Here is a 15,148-nt window from a genome sequence, read left to right as displayed (position 1 = left end):
AAGGGCACAGAGGGCCTGGTAGCATGGTACAAGCATGCCCTCACCTGGCATGCAGTCCCTCCACAGCCACGCTCTCCACCTGTTTCTGATGGGAGACAGCGTATCCCTTGCTCTGCAGAGAAGCATAGCTCTCCTGGCCCCACACTGGGGCAGGGTCCAGAGAAGGAGCTTTCCTTTCCTGCTGCATAGATGTCTGACAATTCTGCTCCTCGGACCTACAGATGCTTCCGCCAATGGAGTCCTGCTGAATCATGGGCTTCATAATTCCTGAGCAGGAGAGAGACAGGGAGAGAGTTCAAGCTGAGATGAGAGATGTGCCCCTTCAAGCAGTGGTAACACAGCCCCCTGGCAGGTCATCCTCCTCTCCCTCCTGAACATCAGGGGAATGCAGCCATGGAAACCATGTAAAGAAGGACATTTTGCTCACGTCTATAAAAGGTGAGCAACTTCCCCAAAATGAAAGGAAAGCAATGGCTGCTAATTAAAGCAGCTTTCCCGTCCAAGCCCAACCACAGCGATATGCAACTTCACTGGCTTGGGAGCACGGAAGGAGGCCGGGCGGAGGATGGGGTGGATGGAATAACAACTAATGACGACCCTGCATGACCAACTGCATCAAATGGTGCTCCTTGAGCTTTCTGTTTGTACCTCTGGCTGGTTACTAGCAGGATGAAGAGGCGCTACAGGGATGTTACTCAGACTTTTTGGCTTGTTCACCATTCTGCCTAGAGAAGATCTAACCAAGTTTTGCAGAACTAAACTCATCTCCAGCCCTTTCCTTCCCCTTCACACAAACAATCCTGTCTTGGTCTAATACAATCTGCTATGACTTCCTCCCCATGGCTCCATGCAAGCCCCCAGGCAGCATACCAGTAGCAGTGTGGGTAGAAGAGTCCGTGTTTTTCTAGCCCTTTCCGGTACCCAGCTCCAAGCAGGACAACATCCATGTGCTACCTGCTCATCAGCTCCTGCTGCGCAACTGACTGCTCCGATCCCAGAACAGGGTCAACAACAAGCAACAAGAATGCATCTCTGAAGTAAAAGGGCCAGCCTCTTAGTGGCCTGAAACCTCAGCAAAGTGACTACTCCAAGGCATCTGTGGAGGGACTAACCAGAACCCCCAAAACCACTCCTTGCTCTCTGCATTCTAAAATCCTGCTGGCTACATGCAATGAATCTCCTGAATCTAAGCTGTAGATGTGGTGTAAAGCCAAGGAAGGAGGGCCCCTGAGGATAAGGGAGGCACAAAAGACTCCTTACCCGAAGGATGAAGGGCTGATGGATAAAAATCCACAGGGGTGCGGCCCTGAGCCATACGAGGGTCCATGTAAGAAGGCATCATCATCCAGCGAGGGTCGAACCCAAGCATCTGAGGGTGTGGTGGATAGAAGGTGCGCTGGGGGTGTGAATGGGATGGTGGAGGATAGACCTGCTGCTGCTGCCAGTGCTGCATCTTGTACAGGTGCTCCTGGAGAAGGAGAAATGAAAAGTCAGGGTGGCACAATCTACAAGCTCCTGAATATAGCAGGACACAAGTCCATTCTCTTTGGCCTAGATCAGCTTGTGTATTTTAGGCTCCGAAGGATGTTCCATTGTGCTGCCTTGAGTACAGGAGAAAACAGATGATGGCAGTTCACTGCTTGTTTAAGAGGGAACCACCAGAGCTTCTTTAGAAGTACACATCAACACATGTCAAACCATACTGTCCCTTCACATATATATTGCTGGCACTGATAGGAGAGCACTCCATTACATTACACCCTACCCAGGCAACCAGAAACCAAGAGATCGGCTTGAAACCCAATGCCTGTATTCTCCCAACACGTGTGGAAATACCGGAGACTTCATGGCCTTTTCCTGTTAAAACACAACAGATCACTTGGAATCCAATGCTACAGATAAGGCTTCTTTTTGGAGGAAGTATTATCTCTACGTTCTATACAGCATAAGATCATAATGCTAGAAGATGTATTAACCCGAGACATAAGAAGAAACAGTAATAAAATTCAGTTATGAAAACAAATAAAAAAGTCCTACTGCATTTCCTATGCATCACTGGGACACGCAACCACCACAGTGGTTATCTTATTCTGCTTCGCTAAAGAAGCAGAACATGGTCCAGCCTCCATCGCTACGGGACCTGAACCTGTTCAGTCTTCACAAGAGAAGCCTGGGGGGCGGGATCTGGTGGTCATCTATAAACTCGCCGGGGGGACCAGTGGGGAATGGGAGAGACCCTGTTCACCCAAGCAACTCCTGGAGTAACAAGGAATAATGGCCATAAGTTGGTTGAGAGTAGGTTCAGGCTGGACATTAGAAGGCATTATTTCACAGTCAGGGCGGCCAGGATCTGGAACCAACTTCCAAGGGAAGCGGTGCTGGCTCCTACCCTGGGGGTCTTTAAGAGAAGGCTAGACAATTACCTAGCTGGGGTCATGAGCCCAGTATTCTCTCCTGCCCAGGGCAGGGGTCAGACTTGAAGATCTACTTAGGTCCCTTCCGACCCGACTTCTGTGACTCTACCAGAGGGTTCTATCAGGCATGACGGTGACTTGCCATCTGGGCTTAAGCTAACGGGCCACAAAAATACAAACTGCACTCAGGTGAGAATGTAACAAGTGCAATTAAAACACAAGATTAACCTTAATCTCCTCCATCTGCCTCAGAATTTCTCTTTCTTGGTTTGCAACACTATCAGAAGCGGCACATGATCGCTGAAAGGGCCAACTCTCTTCTCCCACTGTGCCCCACAGCAGAAAATAAAAGTCACTGCTAGCAACACGCAGGGCTTCCGCTCCAGGGCTGGACTGCAGGAGCAGCATTCCAGCTTCCCAACCACACACATTTCAAGTGACAAATCTCTTTAAAACAGCGGTTCCCAAGCTCTGACAGATTGTGCACCACCGAGTTAAAACAATACAACTTTTGTATTTTACCACCAGCACACATTTCAGTTCAACCTTGAGTACCACCAGCAAATTTTTGTCATGTAAAGTAATTATAATAAATCTGTGAGTGCATATCACTGACAGGTTGTTTGCGTACCACAGATTGGGAACTGCTGCTTTAACGAGCAAGACACACACCATTGTAGGCTAGGTTGCTTTCTCTATAACATGCTCATAATATGCTTAAGTGTCCATGGCCTTTCAAATACACCAGCCACTAAAATCTCGAAAGTCTTTAGAGGCTTTACACCGAGTGCTGAAACACAAATTTTTAATAAACAGCACGCTAAAGGGAGCCTAATATTTAACCTAGAAAGATCCCCTCATAAAGAAAAGGGCACTGAAGGGCAGTTTACTGTGTTCTAAACCGAGGGAGCAGTATCAGGCAAGTAGGGTCAGGAGATTGAAGCTGGGACATCTAATGAGCCCAGCTCTCAGAGCTGCCACAAAAGCAGGGTGCAACAAACACTGATATTTGCAAAGCGAACCCCTTTCTCTCAGAAGCTAAGCCACTCCCGCAACCTCCTCTACAGGCAAATTTCAACAGCCACCTTTGGCGAAGCTTGTGCTATATGGGTATACCAGCTGTGAGTAAGAACATGCGTGGGGCATATAACTGCATTAGCCACCATAAAGAGCAGAAGTACTCTGCAAACCATGATGCTGCCTAACTGATGCAGAGAGGTGACCCATGGGGAGAGCATGCAGAAAACAGGACAAGTCATCTAGCCCTCAGGTTCCACCTCTGAGCCACCATGGCCAGACACTGCTGCTTGTAGCAGGGCTTTCAGGATTTCGTAGGATTGTAGGAAAACTGGGTTGGAAAGGACCATGTGTGGTCAACCCCCAGCTCCTGCTGTTTCTGCATTAAGTTACAGCCCCAAGGGAACAAGATTCAACAAAGGGGTAAAGTGAAGTTGAGTTGGGAGTTGGAAACTCTCAAACCTCTCACCTGCTGCTGTTGCTGCTGCTGTCTTTGGAACCGTGGGGGAAGCGATTTCTGGTATTTGTTGAATTCTTGTGCTGGGGACGTGGCTTCCTGGAGCTCCTCCTCACTGCTGCTTTGGGCAGCTGCTGTTGTGGCTGCGGTTTCCTCTTCTAGATAACCAGCAGAGGCTTCCTGGGCATGGAATTCGGGGGTTGCTGGTGAAGAACAGATGGATTCAGTTGTGCTATGCATGGGGCTAGAGCACATTATAAACCCTCTCTCCAGTCACCTGCAAGGACGTTTCATAGATGACCTGCAGGTTCACTGAGACTATGCTACTTAAGGGAATTCCAGTCCACGCTCCTCCTCATGCTCCGCTACACAGGCAAAATTTCAGCCACTAACTCCTCTGCCTTGCTTTGACAGCTTTAAGAACCCCTGTTTTCTTGATTTAACTACAAACCCCTCCAGCTGAGACCTTCCACTGCCACCAACATCCTTCCAACTGAGGACAACTGGCCACAGATCCATTTGGCCAAAGCAGTTGCTTCAATAACAGCGCAAGTCCCCTTCTGTCTTTTTAGTACCCTTGACCCTGTGGCCAGGGCCTTGCTAGCATAGGTCCCCAGGCCATTCCACTTCCTAGATCTAACCCTATTTGATAGAGTGAAGGGGTGAACACTCCGGAGAGCTGGTTCTTAATACAGGCAAGGGAACTGGAGTGGTAGGGCTTTTCCTATGCAACTTTAATAAAGGCAGAGCTCCTTTAAAAAGGTCCTGCTTTAGTGACCCCAAAATGTTCTTCAGGAAACCAGAAAGAATTGATTTGTCTGATGCAACTCAAATAAGCCCACGATGGGTTTCTGTGTCCTTTCAGGTCAATGTACCCTGCCTCTGCTAAAAGCAATCATCACAGCCACTGTTCTGACACAAGGCTGGTCAGAACCAGCCAGTACCAGAGGTGCCAGTACCTCTCCGGAAAGCGTGGCTGTTGTCCTGAACTGTGGCCTTTTCCGTGGTGGGGGTTTTCAGCTCTTCGTTCTCCACGTGTTTCTGGGCCTCTCCTGTTTTCTGAGCTAGCTTGCACTTCTGATCCAGTTGCTTGAGTTTGGCAGCGCAAGCTGCCAGACGTTCCTCTCTGGCTCGCCGCTCTTCCTCCTCCCGTCGTCGCCTGGCTCGCTCCACAGCCTCAGAGATCTCTGAGTGGATAAACTTCTGCCTCAGGGGCACCTTCTCCTCTTTCTCTTCCAGGGACTGCTGTCTGAGGACACTGCCCACTGGGGGCTTCTGCCAGAGACAAGAACATCCTGGTGAGGGTCAGCCAAACACTCAACGCTATGAAACACTCCACTCTCCTGCAGCTGTTTCTTTTCATCTCACACAAGGCAGAAACCTTCCCTCCCCAAGCAAGCCTCTCCCTAGCTGGGAATAATCCCATAGCTCCATCACACTTGAGAAACTTCTGAAAGTCTCCCAGACCCTAACCCTTGCTCTCCAATCGCTGCAGCACATCAGCAGTGGGCACGGCACCATTAACTGCATGGGCAAGAAAACATGGGGTGTCACCGTAATGCTCTAGTCCAGCTTTGATTCTCTCCCCGCAACCCCCCTCTGGTGGGAACGCTGCCCAGGAACCTCTGTAGTGCTGGGAACACAGGGAGGACTGTGCAAAATATAACCCTGCCCCAGTCCTCCAGCAGCACCAGCAGGCTCAAAGGAGATCCTCCCCTACTGTTAGTTCCCCCAGCTATTCCTGCGTTGCTCAGACATTCGTTTGCTATGGAGGCTGGCTAGAACTAGACTCCCTCTTGGGTTTAAGTCCCAACATGGGTCTGTGGGAGGGTCGCTGTAAGCTTCTTGGGGCCTGAGCCAGTGTAGGGAAGGGCAAGAGGCAGTCAGCATACCTGATATTCTGATGTAGAGGTCCAGCCATTGAGCTTCCTTGGAGGCTGTGGGGGGTCCTGCACTTTGCGGACACCCCGGGACAAGCCCACCGAGTCAGCCCAGTTCTTCCCTTCCTCCAGGGGGTGTTTGACATCTGCACTATCTGCGGAGCTCAGGGACAGCTGCCGCTGCCTTCTGGGGTCCCAGCTGTTCCTGCCACACAGATGCTGTTGCTATTACACTTCCAACTCGCTTCAACACACATTCCCAACCCTACCCATCGAGTCGCAAGGCAGGAGACAGCCTTCTAAACCAACATGGAGAAAAAAAGATGCACAACAGATATTTTGCCCATATATCATGCTTTTCACCCACATCAAGATACTTTGTGAAGATGCTGAAGCATCAGCAATGCTGTTTCACAGCTGGAGAGAAAGCAGGTCACTGAAGTCTGCATGGCTGACAAGTGGCAGAGCCAGGAATGGAACACAGCTTTCCTGACTCCCAATCCCATCACCCTTTCAACATCACCCTGCTACCACAACCCGTGGGATCCAAACTTCTGACATAAGCTGAAAGGGGCAAGCCTCATTTCCAGATATCCAGATAATACTTTAAATAAATCCATTTAAACAAATCAACAGTGTAATAATGTTTAAGCTTGGGAGGGTGAATGTGGCACCAAGGGAATCACACACTCTTACCATTTCTGTCTTCCATCTTTAAGATTTTCCTCCTCTTCCTCATCTTCACTGAACTTCAGTTTCTCTGAGTAGTCCACTTCATCATGAATGCCTGAGATGGGGGCCATGGGCAGGGGATGCATCCAAAAAAAAGAAAGAAAGGAAGAGGGTCCTGTCAGGTTCTGAAAAGCATTTTCTATAGCCATAAGCCAGAAAGCCAAGTCAGAACCATTAGGACAATTGAAAGCAAGCAGTATAGGCCCCACAGAGCATCTCAACGGCAGTGCTGATTTTACAAGACCAGTAATGCATCATGCAAGTAAACAGAGGCAGCAAACTGAGAAGAGGTATCCTGTGTGCATGATCATGTACAGCTAGATTTCTCCCAAAGAGATGATGGGTCTCATGAGATTTCAGATGACCTCTCCCTCTTCCCAAAGTGGAAACACATTGCACCCTCTCTGCTCCTCAGAGTCCTCAGATCCGGTTCCTTGAGTATGGAAGAGTGGAAGGATCAGAAGGATCTACTGTACCATCATTTCCACCGAGAGCAACTGTCCAACAGCCCATGACACCCTCTTCCCACTTCAGGTAGAAGGACTGAGCTTCCAAAACAAAGTGGCTCTTTGGGACAGGAGGAGGAACCTATCTGCTCCTTGAGCAGTCACTGTCACTTTATCGCTAGGGGTCTGTGGCACATTACCTGCCCAGCCATCATCTGCATCGTTATCAAGGTCATCCAGACCCTTCAGGTTTTCCGCATTGATAATGGTGGGCCGGGGGGCCCGCTCTGCTTGCTGCCGAAGTGGACGAGTTGGACGAGACATCCCAAGTCTGTTCTCTTTCCTATACAGAGATAGAAAAGAGACAATGCTGCAGGCACCAGTTAAAGGGAGAAGAGGTCACTAGGTGGAGAATCAAAATGCCTTGAGCTTGCACACCGGTTTCAGCTATGTTTGTAGCATACATTTATTTTATACAGTCAAGCTACAAACATCTATTATTGCACATTCAACTCTCCTTCTCCTGCCCTCCACAGCTATTAAAGGAGTCTCCAGTGTTGTTCCTTGGAACCTAGAGGTTGTGGATGCTTTTGTTCTGGCTGGTGAAGGATTCCTTCCAACTCCACCTGCTCCTACAGCAACAGGCAGTGCTCTCTCACCTCCTATCTCTGCAATGCTCCCAGACCCTGTTGCAAAAGCAGCAACACACGGAAGCTCAACATGAAGCCAGTCCCACCCCCACCCCCCAGCAATGGACAACTTTATCCACTGGCCCTGCTTCATTAGGGTTTCTGTCCTTCACTGGTCTCTCCAAGCTGGTGACTCACGGTGGCCGTACCCGTCTTGGTCGTTCATCTGGTATTGTCTGAAAGGGACACGGGGCTCAAGTCGAAGCTGAGGGAGAGGGAAAGACCCACGGTCCAGCGAGGCAGGGGTCTCAGGTGGTTGTTGCGGACACATCTGAAGCGAGACAATGGTGAACATAAAGCTTTTCTTTGCCATGGACTATAATACCCAGGCAGCACACAAAAACGTTTCAGTGCCGAGGTTGGGAAGGGAAGGACAGTTCAGTAAGCACTGGGTAAGCACGCCTGGAGTCCTTCCGGACACCCTGCCTGAAGCACCAGCTGAGGCAGCGACATGTTCTTGGGGTGAGGGATGCACCTCTCACGTCTGATCAAGGTTGCACCGATGCTGGCAAATGAGGGCAGGGAAACAGGCAAGACGGGCAGCACAGGACAGGGGGTGGGTATCCCAATGGTCCCTGACTACAGAAAAGAGCAACCAAAATGATCAAGGGCATGAAGCAGTTGCTATATCAAGACAGACTGCAAAGGTTAGAACTCAGTTTTGGAAAGAAGGCTGAGAGGAGCTCTAACTGAGGTTTATAAAATCATGAAGGGTGTGGACCAAGCAAATAGGGAACTGTTGTTCACTAAAACCCAAAATACTAGAACTAGAAGGCACTCACTGAAATTAGTAGGTGACAGGTTTAAAATTAACAGAAGAAAGTTTTTTAAGCAATGCATAATTAACTTGTGGAATTCACTGCCACAGGAGGTGGTGCAGGCACATAGGAGAGCCAGGTTCAAAAAGAGACTGGATACATTCATGGGTGATAGATCTAGAATGCCTGGAGATGTTTCCTCTGCCATTTCTCAACCTCTAATGGTTGATCCCAGAGAGGGTACTGAATAGAGAGCAGAGTAAATCACTCTAGAAATATCCAATTCAATATTCCCCCTCTATAGTATCCACCCCTGCCACTGACACAGATAGGATGCAGGTCTAGATGGACCACTGGTCTGACCCAGTATCACATTTATATTCTTCTGTTTAACCATCACCAGAAATCACCGAGGGGGCTCCTGAAGTCAGATGCAACTTCCTCACTCCATAGGAACCCTCTTACTTCACCGCGCTGCACTATGACACCTTAGGACAAGTGAGAAATGAAGAGGCAGCTTACTGGGGCAGAGGGACTTACAAAAGCAGGTAGCATGTCATGGTATGTAGGTGGCTGGTACACATTTCCCATGAACTGTGATGCCCCTTTTCGGACAGGCTGAGCTGGGCGGAGAGAGGGCTCCTTAGGATCGCTGGCACTCGCTGAGGAGGGGGCTCCATCTCCGGTACTAGAGGTCTTGCTACCCGGCTCAGCAGGGGAGGCGGTCAGAGACGTGGCAGAGGTAATGTTCCTCCCACCGCCCTCCCTCCAACTAGTGACATCTGAAAAGGAAATGACACAGGCGCTTGTGCACATGTGAAGGCCACCAAGCAGAGAGAGCCCAGGGTCAGAGACACCTGGTGGCTTGGTAATTCCAGTAGGAGAAGGAAATAAAAATAAATAAAATAAATAAAAGATTTCCCCCATCATACAAGGGACAGAGCGTCATTTGCTATTGGGGAACTGCTGTAACCGTAAAAGTCCACACATGCATATGCTCAAAGGAGCCCCAATCCCACCTTACCAGAGTCCTTGTGTCCTCACAGTGTGTATGCCCCCATCATGCAGGGGTAAGCAATCTATTCAGCCACAGACAACTGCTCCTTGTGAGCCAGAATAATGCCACCAACCCCCTTGCATTTGTGACCCAGGCAGAGAGGAGACCAGTTCTCCAGCAGGAATGAGTCAGCCCATTTACCCACTGCATTGTGCTCTTCCCCCCTTCCATCCTGCAAACAGCAAGACTTAAGCAATGAGCAGGCAGGTGACAGTAAATATTTAGCTGCCTGCACTGCAGAAGTCAGGTGCCCAATGTCAGCAGCAAGCTGGGTTCCATGGTCATTGGCCAAGCCACAGCGTATGCAGAGGCTTGTTGGAGGAGTGACAGAGGATGGGGAGTGGGCATCCAAGACTACTGCAGACAAATGGGATGGCCATTTCCCTCCCCTGAGAAAGGCATCTAGGGAGTTACATGGGGCTGGCAGGAAAAGAAGCTGCCATGGACTTACTCTGGGGGCGGAGGCTTGGTCCTGGCCCATACGACAGATCTAAGGCGCCCTTTTCTTTGCCAACCTTGTCCTGCTCGCCTGCTGCTTTCAGCGTCGGAAATTCCTCGGGAGAGAAGGATAACAGTCGGCTTGAGGCCCTTGAACCTGCCAAAGAGACAAGGGCATGACTGACTGTAAGGCTGCTTTGACTTGCAGTAACCCTGCCCAGCTTGGAATCGCAGCAGAAAGTTTCCTCGCAGTAATCTTGATCTCTAACATATTCACCCCCCAGACTGCTGCCTTGCTGCATTTGCTAACAACTCAGTATCCAGCAGATGCAGGAAGTTCACTAACACAGCACGTGACTCCACTGAAGTAACTCACCCACTCTTCACACAGAGGCATAGTTTCATTTGGTTGGCTGTAGGAATTTAAGGCACGTGGTTTTGAAGCTCCTAAATATTTCTGGACAGTCCATTCACTCAGACCAAACTGACAAGACAACTCTGCAAGCCAGCTTATAAATAATACCCAGATATCAAGCACCTGACATCTCCATTCAGACTCTTCCACCTCTGATATTCCTCCACTGGAGAGTTATGTTCTTACACTCCCAGCAACGTCGTCCATGCAAAGTTGTAGATAAGCGCACTGTGGCATATGCGCTGCCCCTTCCACTGCATTTTGATGGCACAGATCACTGTCCAAAAGCTAGCCAGTTCATTTGCCCTTCCTGGTAAGCTGTCCTGGTGAATTATTAGCTATGGGAGAATGCAAAACAAAGCAATTCATCCTGAACTTATCAGCCAGGTGACGCTGAATGGAAGGAGCCTGCCCACCACCACGCAGGAAGAATCCAAAATAATTATGCAGAAAGAGGCATTTTAAAACAAGTGCAAAAGGTGGAGACAGCATGCCCTGCTCTAATAACCGTTTCCGGGTGCTAGGAAGAGAAGAGCCAAATAAAAAGTACAGTTGATGGTTGTTTGTTCCACAGAACACAAGTGATTAATAAAGACATAGAAGGAAAATCTAATTTACTGTTTGTCATTTCTGCTCTGAAGAGCAAAGCATGACTAGCATATTTTAGCTAGTTTTGTTTGCAGGAATTCACCTTCCTCCACGCTGTTGTTTCTTTTTATTAACTGGAAACACAAAAAGAAAAGCCAATCGACCCATCATTTTAATTGTGTTTTATTTAGAAATATTTACATGTAAAACTCATTTTGATCAGCTTTGGTAGAAAATCCTTATTAAAAAAAATGACTGACTACCAGCATTGAGGAATGTGACCTGCTCACAACTGCCTCTTTAAATTCAAGAGAGTGTAACAAAAGAAAGACTATCCTAGATACTGTTTCACAATACAGGAGCTGCCAAGTCAGGATCCTGGTCCTTTGCTCCATAACTAACAACACTACTTCGCGGATGTCAGCAGCTAGATAAAGGCCAGTACTGCCTGCAGCACTTCTACATCATATTTTGCAAGTTTAGTGTCTCAAACTCTCTCAGCTGGGACAGATCTCAAATATTTAGAGCAACAGAGGTCTTATTTATTCTGCATTACTGGGCTAACTGTATTTGCAGCAAGAATTTTAATAATATTCATCAGCTATTATAAGATATAGTTGGGTATCTTTGATATTGTGATTTCTTCCAGGACAGATTTATTGCTTAGCACAGTAGGGAAAAAGAGCCAGCTTTCCTCCATATCTGCAAGGCTGCACTAAAAAGACCGTTTATCTACAGGTGTTAACAACTTGGAGCCTAATTCCCCAGGACACTGCACTGGAACGAGTCCAGGACAATGTAAACATCTCTCCCCGAATGGTTATTTGAACAGACGAAATACAGGCATCTCACTTTACTCAAATGGCAGTTCATAACTAATTTAGCAGACTATACTGCCTCAGATATACAGAGATCTCTCCTTCCCCCATCTTTGGAAGACGGAATAGATACACTGAGCAAAGAAAGAGCAAAAGCCTTAATTCCTGTCATTCTGTAAAAGCAATTGCAGAACATGCGCAAGAAGTAAATGAACTCGTTAGTCTTCCCAGTCTGATTTCTGTGATTCTCCGATTCAACTGTTTTAATTAAGTACTTCTGAACCCAGCATGTGGCTCTTCCTTTGCTCTAAGTGCTGCATCTTGACAATGGTTTGATCTGCTTTCCTAGAGACTACTCTTAGATCAAGTCTTCAGCAAGGGCTGGGCTGGCCCCCAGATTTCACACCCAGAAAAGAAAGGTCCATACGGCATTGGCAACCACCTCAGAGAAAGTAGCAGTCCAATAAAGAAAGATCTGTATTTGGGCTGGAAGCCGCCTGAGGCAAGCAGGGGTGTCTGCAGAGGTCACTGAGCCTTGAGAAAACCTCCAGACCAATCAGGAGAGTCAGTCACTGCATTTCTAGTCCATTTCCACTTTTTGAAACACTGAACTTTCACTTCCTAACCTAGCAGCTCCCAACCTCAACAACTCAGTGCCACTGCCCTAATGCTATTCTTGTCGCACCTTAAATATCAATATTCACTGCCACCAGGAATCATGTCCAGGTTCAAAAGAGACAGGCTCCAAATCAGATCAAAGCTCCAAATCATGGAGCACATTTTTCTGTTTGAAATGTTCAACTGCTTTCAAGTCCCACAGGCAGGCAGCCGCCATTAGCAGGAGAGTCAGTGAGTGGCAGGCTAACTTCAGTGCAGCGCCCCACACCGAGGCTGCACTGGCCTGAGGACTATATGAAGACTCATATAGACACTAGGGCTGCACCGGTGACTGCTTCATGACACCTCTCCCATATGCTTTAGTCTCCTGGCTTCCTTCCTCGTAAGCTGCTCTTCTAGCATCTCGTTCCCATGCTAGGCTTTGCATGTTTTCAGCCACCCTTGGGTCTATGGCACCTGCTTCCTTATGGTAGGTAAACATGAGAAACATTGGATCCACAACTAGAGATGCACCAATACATCAAGTCCATATCACACTGGCACTGATCAAAGGAAAATTGACATGATCGGCAATCGACGTTTTTTTGGCTGATGTAGCCAGTAAGGTAGCCGATAAATGCCTTGTGCAGCCCAGCAGTGGAGAGCAGCATCTGGCTGGCAAGTCTATGGGGGGGAAGGGGTGGGGGGGCAGATGGAGACCCCCGTGATGAGGGAGAGAGTGGGGCAGAACCAAGGACAGCTCATCGGGGTGGTTCCCACTGCTGCAAGCACCCCCAGGGAGGCATGGGGGATACACGCCTCCCCAATTTGTGCATGGAGCAAAGGCAGGCTGCCCACTGAGAGCTCAAGGCCGGGGGCTGCACCAGCCTCTTCCTAGAGAGTGGGCTGGGCTAGGGCTGCACTTGGGGCAAACAGAGGCGGCACTGGGAGAAGGGGCTATGGGAAGGGGGCTACAGTGAATTTCAGGGTAGCTATAAGCACCCCCACCCATAACCCTCCCTCCCAGTGCTGCTGCTGCTCACCTCACCTGAGCACAGCCCCGGCCAAGCCACCCCACTGGGAAGAGGCTGACAGAGCCCCCAGCCTACAGTGGCAGCCCACCTTTACCCCATACACAGATCCAGGGTGCACGTGCCCCCCCCCCGTACTTCCTCTGGGGTATGCACAGCAGCAAGAACTGCCCCACCCCTTGCCCCCCATGGACAAGCCACCCACGGCTTTGTCCCACCCTGGCTGTGCAGTGCCTGCCCCAGCCCCACTCCCTCCCTTACCATGGAGGCCTCAGTCTGCCCCGCCTCCACTCCTTCCCCCCTTGGAAAGTGCCAGCTCCTAGCTTACACCCAGCTTTTGAGTGAAGAACATGAATAGAGCAGATTTTCTGTTGCAAAGAACTCAGAACACCACTGCTCAGAACAGTCTGTAACATTACAGACTCCGATTTGAAATATCTGGGTTTATCTTGTGAATCATGTTTGCACACCTAACAGTGCTAACATTGTGTGTGGGCCTCCACAGCACCCTTGAAAGGATCTCAATACCCTGGTTGAGAATCACTGTCTTAACGCCTCCTCTTCCTTGCTCCCCACAGCACCCATCCCCTCCACCTTTTTACCTCTAGCTCACATCTTACATGTGTCCGAGTCTGGGTGTGGATACATCAGGCAACTACCCTCGTGTGAAAGCACTGAGTCAGGACACCACAGATGCCAAAGCAGCCTTGTGTGGGCACACAAGGGGCCATGCACATCTTCCACTGGGCCAAAGTGCGGTGTAAATGTAAACAGGGAAGCCCATAAACCTCACTTTGCCACCACCAGGTTGCATGAGGCATCTAAAGCCATGCAATGCCTGTGCGGTCACAAGTCTGCCTGCAACTAATCCAGCTTTTAGAGTGGCAACACATCAAGAAGGGGGCCCGACTTACTTGCATGCCAAGTGGAACATGCAAGCACCCCTCCATCATTATTCAGTAATACTCACCACCTTCGTGTCCTGCTGGCTTTCCATTCAGCTGCGCCCATGACTTTGGTCCACCTGGCACTGAAATTGTACTCTGCAAACCAAGAGAAAAAGACCAGGAGACACTTGTGACAGTCCCTCTAAGCTAAGCAACACTGTACTACCAGGATCAGCTCCCCAGGTCACCTGCGTGGGACTACAGGTCCCCTTAACCTCCTTGCAGGGGCCATCACTGCCTCTGCAAGTCTCTGCACCACCACACCAAAAAGGCTGCTGTGAAATGCTCACTCGGACTCCAACATCCCCCAATACTTTAACCAGATTCCCCAGCTGTCTCCTTAGATTGATCCTCTCACCCTCTAAAGAGTCATTCTTTGTCAAAAATACTCCCCCTCAGGCTGCAGTATCACCCCACATGCCTGGAAGCTTCTGCACTCTCTCAGACACTGACCAATTGCCTACTCTTCCTGTTCCCTCTGCAAAGTCAAAAGGGTGAGTGCATGCAAAACCATGTGCCACGGGCGAGTGCATGCTGCAAAACCATGTGGCTTTCATAAAAGTCAATGCTTAGATTCAGCAACAGTCATGGCGTTGGGTCTCTATACTCGCTGGTGGAGTCTTCTCACTTGCCAGCAAATCCTTCAAGCCCCGACACTTGCTATTTGTCACACCCAGCCAGATTTATTCTTAGCAAGCCATATCAAGCCTTTGAGGAGGATCCACGCAGTAAACCAAAGACTGCGGAGCTGGTGTCATCGGGAAGGCTTCCATGACCACAGCCCGCTCTTTGGCGAGAGAGGCAGCGAGCTGCTGGGAAGAGATGGCCTCCACCTCTCTCCCCTGGGGAGGAGGCTCTTCTCAG

General features: G+C 49.3%; 1 protein-coding gene across 9 annotated transcripts in view; it reads right to left on the bottom strand.

Moving 5' to 3' along the window:
* Positions 1–15,148, bottom strand: part of PRRC2B (proline rich coiled-coil 2B) — a 58,430-nt gene that overhangs the window by 24,919 nt on the left and 18,363 nt on the right. For all 9 annotated transcript variants that reach the window (XM_019540822.1, XM_019540826.1, XM_019540824.1 and 6 more), the window contains exons 5-15: positions 14,308–14,380; positions 9,902–10,045; positions 8,934–9,175; positions 7,785–7,906; positions 7,147–7,289; positions 6,465–6,555; positions 5,781–5,973; positions 4,848–5,163; positions 3,901–4,091; positions 1,261–1,468; positions 45–267 (exon numbers count right to left, since the gene is read on the bottom strand). In XM_019540822.1, the coding sequence (XP_019396367.1) occupies positions 45–267; positions 1,261–1,468; positions 3,901–4,091; positions 4,848–5,163; positions 5,781–5,973; positions 6,465–6,555; positions 7,147–7,289; positions 7,785–7,906; positions 8,934–9,175; positions 9,902–10,045; positions 14,308–14,380 (1,946 nt within the window). The remainder of the gene's footprint in view (positions 1–44; positions 268–1,260; positions 1,469–3,900; positions 4,092–4,847; positions 5,164–5,780; positions 5,974–6,464; positions 6,556–7,146; positions 7,290–7,784; positions 7,907–8,933; positions 9,176–9,901; positions 10,046–14,307; positions 14,381–15,148) is intronic.

Source organism: Crocodylus porosus, unplaced genomic scaffold (assembly GCF_001723895.1).
Source record: "Crocodylus porosus isolate Cpor-Errol unplaced genomic scaffold, CroPor_comp1, whole genome shotgun sequence".
NCBI classification, from domain to species: Eukaryota; Metazoa; Chordata; order Crocodylia; family Crocodylidae; genus Crocodylus; species Crocodylus porosus.
The sequence above is the reverse complement of the archived record's forward strand: the minus strand, read 5'-3'. Positions and strand labels throughout refer to the sequence as shown.